The 13,000-nt window shown below is 38.9% G+C and overlaps 1 protein-coding gene across 5 annotated transcripts in view; it reads left to right on the forward strand.

The window, feature by feature from the left end:
- SPAG9 (sperm associated antigen 9) overlaps nt 1-13,000 on the forward strand; it is a 171,028-nt gene that overhangs the window by 123,411 nt on the left and 34,617 nt on the right. For all 5 annotated transcript variants that reach the window (XM_006889278.1, XM_006889277.1, XM_006889276.1 and 2 more), the window contains 10 exons: nt 580-753; nt 1,769-1,898; nt 2,792-2,881; nt 3,282-3,449; nt 3,867-4,038; nt 7,155-7,373; nt 7,623-7,818; nt 9,211-9,336; nt 11,445-11,525; nt 12,137-12,204. In XM_006889278.1, coding sequence (XP_006889340.1) covers nt 580-753; nt 1,769-1,898; nt 2,792-2,881; nt 3,282-3,449; nt 3,867-4,038; nt 7,155-7,373; nt 7,623-7,818; nt 9,211-9,336; nt 11,445-11,525; nt 12,137-12,204 — 1,424 coding nt within the window. The remainder of the gene's footprint in view (nt 1-579; nt 754-1,768; nt 1,899-2,791; nt 2,882-3,281; nt 3,450-3,866; nt 4,039-7,154; nt 7,374-7,622; nt 7,819-9,210; nt 9,337-11,444; nt 11,526-12,136; nt 12,205-13,000) is intronic.

Below are 13,000 nucleotides of genomic sequence, written 5' to 3' on the forward strand. Positions count from 1 at the left end.
AATAGAAGCATAAATTTTTTAAAAAATGAATGTGAAAATACATATTTAAATTGTGTTTAATCAGAAAATACAGACACTTTGCTAAAATAGTGATGTGTGTGCTACTATTTTATTATAAAACTTTTTTCAGAACTGGCATACTGAGTGTCTGTTAAAATTCTGCAGCCATAACTTTGTTGTTTAATAGTGACTCTTCCATGGCCTCAAGTAGGAGGCAGCCAAAGGAACCCTCTTTTTCCTCAGGAAAAGAAATTCCCTGTATTCAAGAGCTGAATTCCTGTATTCCTTTAATTATGCAAATTACTAACTGAAATAAGGGTCAGCTTTTTCTAGGCAGCAATTTCTGTTCCATGAAAGTCTGCTTTTGGCTGTGAGTTACTGCTTAGTCTGCAGTGTGTGACTACCAAAAATGTTTTTGCCAGTTTATAACTCAATTCTTTGTAAAAGCACTCTAGATTTTTCTTGAGCATAAAAATGTTTATAGAAAACTATGGGTGGTTCTTCACAATGCATGTGATACGTGTGTCTGTGTGTATATATATATGCACTTATATTTCTCCCCCCCCCCCGAAATACTAGTTTCAGCCGACTTTTCAGTTCCTCAAGTAACACTACTAAGAAGCCTGAACCACCTGTAAATCTGAAGTACAATGCACCAACCTCTCATGTTACTCCTTCTGTCAAGAAAAGAAGCAGCACATTATCTCAACTCCCAGGGGATAAGTCCAAAGCCTTTGATTTCCTCAGCGAAGAGTAAGTATTTTTAGACTAGTGATTGTACCCTAAATAAATTAGCAGTTCACGTTGTTCTTGCCCCATTAGCTATTAGGGTTAAAAAAAAATCTATACAATGTTATGAGGCATATATATATATATATATATATATATATATATATAGACACACACGCGCGCGCACACACACTCTTTTAATATAACTTGGCTGCCTTGTACTCAGTTTCTTTTATATTTCACAGTTTTCCCAATGAGGAAAATTTCTTAAACTATCCAAATTCTGCTGGTACGATATTCATAAGAAACAGATATAAAAGACCTGTTGTATGAACTTTTGTCTTAATTATTTGAACAAATCTTTTGGTGGTAAACTTGGTTCAGACTGCTACTCATTAGGATAAACTTGATCCTGTTAACCTCTTAGAACCCATTTCTCTGCCTGTAAAATGTAGCCTATCTCAGAAATGTTAGCATTAAATAAGGCAGTTTTTGTAAAGCACCTGGTACCTGCATAGGTTTATCAGCTATGCTTTAAATGATAGATCTTTTCACAAAAATATAAATAACCAAAGGAAATATTGTTATAGAATCATTTTCCATAGCTGTCTCTAAATCTTACCAGGTCAACTTACATTTTTATCTTTTGAAATGAGTTCATAGAATCTAGAATTTAGCTTACATTATCCATCCAAGAACATTCTTGTCTTTTCATTGAATTGTTCATTTCTAGTGCATTCTCTAGCATGAGAAAATTCTCAGTACATATTTATTGAATGGACAGAAAAGGTGACAAAAATACATACGTACTCAAGATAACGTGTGTGTGCACGCACACACACACACAAGCACTCACACAGCTTTCTTTAATATTTGCAAACCTAAAACCTGACATAAATTTGATAGCTTATGATTAACCTTAATTTAATAGGCTGCTTGCTAACTTGTTAGTGCTTGGGTACTTTATTCACTGTATGGCTTTTAAAAAAACAGTTTTAATACAGCATTTTTAAAAATAAAATTCATTTCTGTGTTTCAGAACTGAAGCTAGCTTAGCCTCACGACGAGAGCAAAAGCGTGAGCAGTACCGTCAGGTGAAGGCTCATGTTCAGAAGGAAGATGGTAGAGTTCAGGCTTATGGGTGGAGTTTGCCTCAGAAGTACAAGCAGGTAATCTGTGAGCATGGTAGGAGGGTCTCGTGGGAAATGAGGTCAAGGGGCTTGGGAATGGGAGGATCTAAAACATTCTTCTCAGCTCTGCTTATCTTGCGCACTTGACACAAGTTCAGGACAGTGATTTTCAGACTATTTGCTATATCCTTGGAGCTCAGGTGGATTGCCTCTGAGTCTGTCAGGATGAGGAGAGGTCAGTAGGAGGTGACCGAGTGCATGAAACTTGAGGTACATTATCCTTCATAACCAGGACTATTCTATTTTAAATACTGAAAGATTTTTGGGGTAATGTGGGTTTAAAAAAAAAAACACATCAAAAACAAAACTGTCTGCTCTTTAAAACTCATAACGATTGAGTCAGAACTGAGCATACCTTCCAGTAAGATTACAGAGACTGTATATTGCACACAAGGAGATTGCCCGTCTTTTCCCCTTGGAGCAGCTGGTGATTTGAACCACTTATCTTTGCACTGGCAGTGCAACTCCTTACCCATTAGGCCACTAGAGTTCCCTGCTGTTTAAAAGAACTATTGATGGTGGGACATTTCAAACTGTTGACTTAAGGAGTCCAGGACCTTTAACTTTTCTTTTTCTTCACCTCAGAAGACAGTCCACATGTGTACACACAATGCGTGCACACAGACACACACAATTAGTGCATTTTTTCTGAGCTCTAATAGAATACCATTTATTCCTCTGTAATTACCACTTGATTTTTTGGTTTGTTTTTCAAATAAGAATGTTAAGACTAACTTGAACTTGATCTCAAGCAGTAAAATATCTAGCAGTAGTGCTTGTCCATGTTTTAATTATTCCATAAGAGGTTCACTTTTGTTGAGGCTTACCACTATTTCTTTTCCCCTCTTTTTTTCCTTGGCCCTGTTTAAAAGGTAACCAATGGTCAAGGGGAAAATAAGATGAAAAATTTACCTGTGCCTGTTTATCTCAGACCCCTAGATGAAAAAGATGCATCAATGAAGGTAAGTATTGAAACTAAAAGAAGGAAGTACTCTTTAACTAGACTCTGGGGAGTTTATTTATCTAAAACAAAACAAAGTGAAAAATTACTAATGTGGGTGAAGTTGTTTATTCTTTGGCTTTAGATGAGAAATACTATAAATATTTAAGATCTGGATTTACAACCAGAACCCTGATAGCTCACAGTGGTAAAGTGCTTGGCTGCTGACTGAAAGCTTATCAGTTCAAACCTACCAGCCACTCCACTGGAGAAAGATAAAGCACTCCTTCTCTCAAGCTTTACAGCCTTTAAAACTGTGTGGGCCTATTCTGCTCTGTCTTAAGGCCACTACAAGTCTAAATCAACACAGCAATAATGGGTTTGGTGTATATTTACTTGTCACTCTGTGTTTGCTCCTAAAGCTGTGGTGTGCAGTTGGCGTCAATTTATCTGGTGGGAAGACCAGAGATGGGGGTTCTGTTGTTGGAGCAAGTGTGTTTTACAAGGATGTCACGACTTTGGATGCAGAAGGCAGTAAACAGCGAAGTGCATCTCAGAGTAGTTTGGATAAGTTAGATCAGGAGCTCAAGGTGAGTGGAGGCCCTGACATTTTACCTTCTTGTTTCTTTGCTCTAACTTCTGATTTGGGTTACTGTGCCTCTGCTATTGCCTACCCTCACCCTCTACCTTCTAATCTACGTCATTGAGCTGTAGTTTATATACAATAAAGTATGAGCTTAAAAGTATGGGTGCAGCAAAAAGTTTCAACCAACGTGTGTACTTGTGAACTAATACCACCGTGAATATAGCACTCTTCACATCACTGCTGTTTTAACTGCCAGTTTTCAGTCTACTAATTATTAAAAGGTGATTGTATCTTTACTTTTCCAAAAATCTAGGAAGTAAATTTGAAATCCTGTTTCTTTTTTACTCTAATGTCATAGTCTTTTGAATATTGGTATGTACATTTATTCTTAAACATTCATTTCCTTATTTTGCTTATACAGGAACAGCAAAAGGAATTGAAAAATCAAGAAGAATTATCCAGTCTAGTTTGGATCTGTACCAGCACACATTCAGCTACGAAAGTTATCATTATTGATGCTATTCAACCAGGCAACATCCTAGACAGCTTCACTGTTTGTAACTCTCATGTTCTGTGTATTGCAAGCGTACCAGGTAAGAGTGAGCGGTGACTCTATAAGTCCCTCCTGCAGGGCAGGAGAGGATGTGAGGTTCAGAGATCGTTAACACACCTTGTTTTAATGGAATTTGCTCTGGTCGGGGAAGGTCAGATGTAAACTAGGAGGAAATGACTAGGCCAGATATTTTCAGGTAGTAAAAAATACTGTGAAGAAAATAAAACATTAGTAATACGATAATAAGGATGACAGAAAAGAACTGAACTTTGAATTGTGGTGATGGAGATGAGTACTGACTATCCTATGGATATCCAAAAGAACAAGCAGATAAGTCTTTGAGAAAGTACAGCCAGAGTGCTCCTTAGAGGCAAGGAAGGCAAAGCTTTGTCTCACATACTTTGGCATGTTGCTAGGAGAGGCCATTCACTGGAGAGGGACATTGTGCTTGGGAACGTGGAAGGATGATCAAAGAAAGATCCTCAGTAAGGTGGATTGGTATAGCATGTATGGCTCAAGTATGTCAGAGATGGTGCAGATGGCACAGGATAGGACAGGATTCAGATCTGTTGTTCATAGGGTCTGTTGTTCATAGGAACTCAACAGCACCCAGTAGCAACAACAACAACGTGCTAAGATAACTGAGAAACAGAGGGCATGAGGCTAGTTAGATTGGCAAGTAATGAAAGAACTTGCTTAGGCCTTCTGGAGTTCTATGTTAAATATTATTTGATGCTAAAACATTTTAAAAATTAAACTAAAGAGATTTCTTTTTACATTGGAGAGCCCTGATAAAGAGCTCAGCTGCTGACCTGAAGGCTGACCTGCCAGCCGCCTCTTAAAAGGATGAGCCCATCTGTTTCCTTAAAGATTTATGCCTTGGAAACTATGTGACCTGTTGTTCTGTGTCCTGGAGGGTCCCTGTGAGCCAGAATCAACTAGGCAATAGTGGGCTTGGCTTATCTTTATCTTGTAAATTATTTGGTTGTATTTTGATTAGAAATAGAAGACCTCTTTTAAACTTTCTAAAGTCTAAAGGCTTAAACATTATATGGTGTTAAAACTTTATTTTGAAAATTTAAGCTGTCTATTTTACTTTGCAAATGCTCAGTTTCTAAATATCTTATTTGTATCTTAAAACATTCTCTATACCTAGTGTGATTAGTTTTTAACTTGTTACTGTTAAATGCAGTTGAGTCACTTGCAACTCATAGCAACTTTATGTACAGCCCTGCACTATCTTGAGCCAATGTCATTGTCTCTGACAATCTTCCTCCATTTACCCCAGTTATTGAGTCAATCATGGATAACATGTTTCAAATGGTAATCTTGATGGTTTTTTCTTTGATGACTTCTTGTCATATGTAATTAGATTTCATTATGTGGCTTCATAATGACCTCATTAAGTAGCTTCATGCAAGGGGAGCTCTGGTGGCCTAGTGGCAAGTAGCTGCAACTACAATCCCAGAGGTGCACGGTTCGAATCCACCAGATGCTCTGCCGGGGAAGGAGGGACAATCTCCTCTTGTACCAGTCAGATCTGATTTGACGGTACACGCACACAAAAATAATAAAATAAAAAATTTTTTGAAAAAAAAAAGAAGAAGCTTCATGCATCACTTGGCTGGAACAGTATACCAACGGAACTGCCAGAAATTCAAGCTGGATTCAGAAGATAGCTTGGAACAAAGGATGTCATTGCTGATGTTAAGTAGATCTTGGCTGAAGCTGAGAGTACCAGAAATATGTTTGGTTATATTTTATTGACTGTGCAAAGGCATTTGATGATGTGGTTCATAATAAATTATGGATAACGCTGAGAAAATGATAATTCCAGAACATTTAATTATGCTCATATGAAACCTGTACATGGAAGAAGCAGTGGTTCAAAAAGAACAAGGGGACATTTCATGGCTTAAAATGAGGAAAAGTGTGAGTCTGGTTATAGCTTTTTACCATATTTATTCAGTCTTGCTGAACACATAATCTTAGAAGCAGGACTTGATGAAAAACGTGGCATCAGAATTGGAGGAAGACTCATCAGCAACATATGTAGAAGACAACTTGCAGAAAGTGAAGAAGACTTGAAGTTGTTCCTGAAAAAGATCAAAGACTACAACCTTCAATATAGATTATATCTCAACATTAAGAAAACAAAAATCCTCTCCTCTGGACCAATAGGCAGTATTATGGTGGAGAAAAGATTGAAGATGTTAAGGATTTCATTTTACTTATATTTAAAATCAACATTCCTACTACAGTAGTGAAGAAATTTAAAAAAATGGGCAAATCTGCTCTCAAGGACCTCTTTTTTTTTTTTTAAATTTAGGTTGTTTATTTTTCATTTCAATGAACATCTACAGAGATTTTGGGATTCCATTCATTCATTGTTGCACCCTTCTCCCCGCACAAACCCCTCAAGGACCTCTTTAAAGTGCTAAAAGAGTAAGGATATTAGTTTAAAGACTAAGGTGCACCTAATCTACGTTACGATAATTTCTTTATATATGTGAAAGTTAGATAAGGAATAAGAAACACTGAAGAAAGATACCATTTAATTGTATTGTTGGTCAAGAGTATTGACTATATCATGGAGAACAAAAGACAAACCAAATCTGTCTTGGAGGAAGGGCAACCAGAATGCTCCGTGGAGACAAAAATAGTGAAACTTCATTTCACATACTTTGGGCATATTGTGAGGAGGCGCCAGTCCTTGGAGAAAGACTTCATGCTTAGAAAAGTAGATCAGCGAAAGAGGGAGGAGTGTCTTCACAGAGACAGATTGACACAGGTACAGCAACTTTAGACTTGAGTGTGGTGAAGAGCATGTGGATGGTGCAGGTTAGGACAAGGTTTCCGTCTGATGTTCAGAGAGTCACTAGATTATCTGACACTTACCGTCAACAAGTAGCTCATTCTAAGACCAGAAGCCTCATTTCATACATTTTCTTATGTTTACTTGCACTGTATCTACAGTAGTACTATCTTCATTTTTAAACCTCCTCTGTTCTCTGTGAATAAAAGCCTTGGTGGTAGGTTCAGTAGCTATCTTACCAGCACACTGTTACTTCAGACCTAAAGTTGCTTTCATGGAGATATGCTATTTGTCTATCAGAGTTCACTTGGAAGTTACAAGAAAGTTTGCTGTCTTTCTAGGAGCACGGGAAACAGACTATCCTGCAGGGGAAGAGGTTTCTGAGTCAGGCCAGGTAGACAAAGCATCTTTGTGTGGAAGCATGACAAGCAATAGCTCAGCAGAAACAGACAGCCTTCTGGGAGGGATCACAGTGGTTGGTTGCACCACAGAAGGTGTGACAGGATCTGCCACTTCGCCTAATACCAATGGTGCTTCTCCAGTCATTGAAAAACCACCAGGTATGTTTCCACACCATCTGTAGAGAGTCTGAATTGTTAGCTTTTTTAGATCTTATGTTAATAAATATGGAAGAACTTGAAACAAGATGCTATGATGACGTAAATGCAATTGAGAATTCTCCTTTATACAGTGTGGATGAAGAGGATGGGTGGGAGGGTAAGAGTCTGCAGCAGGGGTTTGTGTGGGGAAACTTGAGGAGAGGGAAGAACTGAAGTTCAGAATAGTTAATGTGTTAACTTACTTTCTAGAAACGGAAGCAGAAAACAGCGAGGTTGATGAAAGTGTTCCAACAGCCGAAGAAGCAACTGAAGCTACAGAAGGCAACGCAGGGTCGGCCGAAGACACCGTGGACGTCTCCCAGAGTGGCGTGTACACGGAGCACGTGTTCACAGACCCTCTGGGAGTGCAGATCCCAGAGGATCTCTCCCCAGTGTATCAGGCCAGGTATAGAAGGCAGTCAGCAGTACTCACCTGGCAGGGGTGGTGCTGGATGGGCTGCACCCCCCCTTCCCCTAGTATGGGAACTTAGGGTGGTGGGCTCCGCATTCACATTTTCCCCTTTAAAAGGAAAAAATAAAAACAACAACCCAGCAAATGGGTTAGCATAGCTATTGGGGAAATTACCTAGTATACACACACACACACACACACACACACACTCTCTCTCTCTCTCTCTCTCTCTCTCTCTCTCTCTCCCTCTCTCCCTGCAAAAGAAATCTCAAAATCCAGTCAGAATCCAAAAATTAAAAAAATCTCAAAATCCAGTCAAAATAAAAAAAAATTTAAACAAAATCTCAAATCCGCTAATTGACTTTGTTGTAGTCTTGAAGTTACTGCCTCTTCCCACTGTGTCTTACTTTCTTTGCTGTCCCCGATCTCCTGTTTGGTCCATCTACCCTAAAAAGTACACTATCAAAATCTCTCTGATAATGTGCTTCTCTGGTACAGCTTTTCACTTTTTTGGTTAGTATGACGCTTGTTCTTTTCCATTCTATGAATAATTTTTTTCTATTTTAACCCCCACCCCCATGCTCACTCCCACACTATCAGTAAAACCGGCCGTTGTTTAAGTTCTCCGCTTAGGTTAGACTGACCCTTTTAAAATTGGTATATGTAGAGTTTATTGAAAATTCTTTTAGGCTCTTTTAATTGTGTGACTACTTTAATCCCTTTTAATGAATTCTTTTAAGTTAAGAATAAACTAAAATTAGTAGCTTGGCTTGTCTGTTTTGAGTTTACCTTATTATCAGATGTGCCCTGCTAATCCTTCAGAATGAGGATCTGGGGGTAAAATGTAAGCGTGATTTTAGTTTATTAATAAACTTACTTTGAAAAACTTATACCATCCATCTTTGTATTTGTTATTTTAAAGTAAACCAGTATTCCTTGCTTTTTCTTCCCCTGCAAAAAACTTATAGTAACATTTAGGCAGCTCTTCAGGAGAGGCATAGTTAAAATCTGAGTATTCATGTTTGTATTTCCTTGCCATCCTTACTCGGTTCCTCGCGTCTCCTAACATCTTACTACAGCAAAACCTATGAGAGCCGGAACTCGACAGGACGGCCTTGCCTCTGCCTTGACAGGGTGTGCTACCACTTCTGTGCTACTTGTTTTAGTGGACACTGTTTTAGCTTCCTTCTCCTGACAGGTTTCCACCTTACACAGGTTCTGGCTTTTACAAAGCTTACTGTATTATCCAGGTTCTGGCTTTTACAAAGTTTACTGTATTATCTGGAATTAATTTTAACATTTACTCATGAACTATAAAATGTTTGTGCCCTGAAAATTAGAACTAAGAGCACTCATATTTTTTTCTTTGCCCCACTTTTTTCCTAGTAGTGACTCAGATGCGTATAAAGATCAAATATCAGTATTGCCGAGCGAACAAGACCTGGTGAGAGAGGAAGCCCAGAAAATGAGCAGCCTTTTACCAACCATGTGGCTTGGGGCTCAGAACGGTTGGTAAGTGCCAACACTTTTACATCTTCACATTTTACATTTGTTTTGGAAATCAGAAAAGAAAGAAAATGTGCTATACACAAATACAAATGAAAGTACATATTAATGCAAAAGAAATTTTATACATACAACTTTTGAGGTTATGTTGCAGCTTCCTCATAATTTGGACTCGGATTGCTTCTGAATGGTTAACCATATGTTTCTTTGAACAGAATGTTCCCCCTTTATACTATTCTTGTAAGGAGGGGTAAATAGAACTTTAAAATCTGGGTGCTTCAGAAATAGCAGATCCTGAACAGCACAGAGAAAGAGAATCGTTGATGATGAGGAGAAAGATTTATTTATATAGGCAAGAATATGGGCAGAAAACACCAGGAAAACAAACCTGTTTGGCATTATTAGGAAAGCCACAAATAAAACTTGGTGACATTGAGTCGCTTCCCTTCTGGTGACCCTGTAAGACAAAGTAGACACTGTCCCCTAGGATTTCAAATGCTGTAATCTTTATGGGTGGAAGAAGGTAGGGCATTCTCCTCCCGTGCGATTAACAGCCTCTTTAAACTCAACGGAGGGTCAGCTGTGGGTCGGTTCTGACGCTATAGTACAACTCTCTCTTTCACTCTCTGTTGAAATAGACTGCCACATCTTTCTTCCATAGAGTGACTGACTGGTAGAGTTGACCTGCTAACCTTTTAGCAGTCGAGCACTTCAGCCATGGAACCACCAGCATTCATTGAAGTGAAGCCTATGAGGAGTTAATAACTAACATTACATAGTCTGTGCACTTTCTCGTAGTGTTTGAGACTCCTACAAAATGTGCTTTCCCACGTTAAGCAAGGTCACTGATGCATCTTTTCCATGTTGTTGAGTGTTATCAAGTCTACCATAAATTACAGTGATCCTAAGAGGAACCGATCAGAACCAAACCCCGTCCTGTGCCATCCTCACCATCTCCATCATGCTCCAGCCCACTGTTGCAGTCACTCCAAAGGGTCTATACAATGAGGCCTTTGGAATATTTTTTGATGAAGGGCAGATAAAAAACATGGGAGACTTTGCCCACCTTATAATCCCATCTCAACTACTCAGTTCTGCCATTGTGCCGCACAGACTTCCCCTGCCCCTAAAAATGTAGCTGTGTTCCAGTAATACTTTATGGACCTTGAAAGTTGAATATTTTATAAAGCTCACTTCTCCCCCGCCCCTAGCCATTCAAAAATGTAGAAATTATTGTTAGCTTGTAGTGCAGAGGTGTCAGTCTAGAGACTAAGGTATACCTGATCCACGCTATGGTCTTCATAATTACTTGTGTTGTATCAGAGAGCTGGACAGTGATAAGCATGACAGAAGAATTGACGCCTTTGAGTTGTAGTGCTGGAGAACAGTGTTGAACATACTATGAACTGCCAAGAGAACTAACGGGTCTATCCTTGAGATGGTGAAACCAAGCTTCTCTCTGGAGCAAGGATTTTGAAGCTCTGGCTCACATACTTTGGGCATGTTGCCAGGAAGGACGAGTCCTTGGAGAAGGACATCATGCTTGGAAAAGTGGAGGGACAGTGCAGGAGGGGAAGACCTAGGAGGAGATGGATTGACACAGTGACTTGGGCAATAGAGCCAGGTGTGTTGGAGACAATGAGGTTGGCTCAAGATCGGACAGGGCAGAGCTATGGTACATAGGGTCACTGTGAGTCACAGGTGACTCCATGGCACATAACAACAAGGCTGTTCAGAAGCAGGCGACAGGCTAGATTTGGCCTGTAGGCTCTGGTTTGCCACTCTCCAGTCTGCCATAAAAAACGCAGAGGTCAGCATAGCAAAGAAGTAAGGTAGTTCATAAAGGGGCTGTCAGCTCAGAAATGTGGGTGACTAAGAGACTGGCCATTCATTACGCCAGTTCTGGCCTTTATAGGTTTCAGTTTGCTCAGGCAGCGTGTTTCTGTGCCCCAGGCCTACCCCCCTCTGATTGTCATTTTCTGGGTGTTGGACAAAAACAGCAGCGTCTTTTCCTGAAGCCTCTATGTTCCTTTTTTCTTCTGAGTGAACTGTATGATAGAAGCAACCACTTGAGTATTGTCCATGCCTTACCAATCTTGACTTTGTTCTTGCAGTTTGTATGTCCATTCGTCCGTGGCCCAGTGGAGGAAATGTCTCCATTCCATTAAACTTAAAGATTCAATTCTCAGTATTGTGTAAGTTTTATTTTAAATATTTTCTTTTAATATGTATTTGGTATAAATTATTTTTAAGACAATAAGGTTTTTATGTACTTCATAAATAAATTAGTATCAAGATGTTTTTAACCCTCTGTAAAGTAAAACAGAAAACGATAATCAGAGCAAAAACTGCCAGATTAATTCATCAGCATGCTAGTTCTTTTATTTTCAGGAAAGGGAACAAATGTCAAGTAATTTGTTTTAGGTCATTCTATGTTTTGTGAATAAACTGTGAGCGTTGATTTACTGTTATTTTTCTTATGTTAACTATAAAAAGCCATTTTGTAAGTCCACAGAGCTGACTCTGTAATTGCACTCAAGGTTTACGTCTGTGGTCTGTGGACTTTGTGTTAATAGCCCATGATGAAGCACAGAGTAAAACATGCAGCCAACCATTGCACACATGATTTATTTTCTTTGACTTTTTTTCATGGTTAAGTTTTCACAATATGAAAAGCAGTATGTTTGTCTTCGGTTCCTCAACTCACAATGGATTGGTATTTTGAAAAGTTCTAGGCTAGCTCAGTAGCCTGTGGTCCCTTCTATGTCCTGAATGATGAGTTTTGAAATATTTTTTTTCTTTTTAGACATGTGAAAGGAATTGTTTTAGTGGCATTAGCTGATGGCACCCTTGCAATCTTTCACAGAGGAGTTGGTGAGTGACATTGAACTTATAAACTTTAATTGCTAAAAAAAAAATTTCCAAACAGGTGGGGGGGTTTGTATTTTAAAGACATCATACATATAAGGAGAAAGAATAAAGGTTTAAACTGCACAGTCACAATGTGTGACATTAGTGAATACATGACTGCTTAGGAGGAAGTATCCAGTAAGAGTCCAGCTCATGGGAAGGTGGTCATCAGAATAAGTACAGAAGTTTGCATTTCGTGATATTCTTACATGATATGATACAGAGGCATTTACTTTTTATTCATATGCTTGCTCAACTAGAAGAAAGTTGACAAGCATTTTTTTATCTTTGTCTTTAAAATAGTCTACATACTCATTTCCACTTGGGTAAAGTAAATTAAAGAATTTTCAATTGGGTGGAAGTTTATTTGCATGTCATTCTTTCAAACCAGTGTTTCTACCATCTACTGATGACACAGGATGGATCTGTTGTTAGTAGGTTCTATATGAGTTGTACTAGACTCAACAGCACCTAACAACAGCAACAGATAAAGGGATACAAGTATCAGGGAAAAAGGGAGCTCTGGTGGCTTAGTCCATAGGGAGTTGAGCTGATAACCTCAAGGTGGCTAGCAGCTATCTGGCGGTTTAAACCCACCAGCCGCTCCAAAGGAGAGAGAAAGGCAAGTCACCTCCCATGTGATTTCATCCTCTGAAACCCAGTGGAGAATCAGCTATGAGTCGGTTCCATCTCAACATCAGTGAGTTTGAGGATTGAGGTCAGAAAACCTGCTTTGACTAAATTAAGAAAATGTGGCATA

This window comes from Elephantulus edwardii, unplaced genomic scaffold (assembly GCF_000299155.1).
Source record: "Elephantulus edwardii isolate Elephantulus edwardi_28Jun2011 unplaced genomic scaffold, EleEdw1.0 scaffold00077, whole genome shotgun sequence".
NCBI lineage: Eukaryota > Metazoa > Chordata > Mammalia > Macroscelidea > Macroscelididae > Elephantulus > Elephantulus edwardii.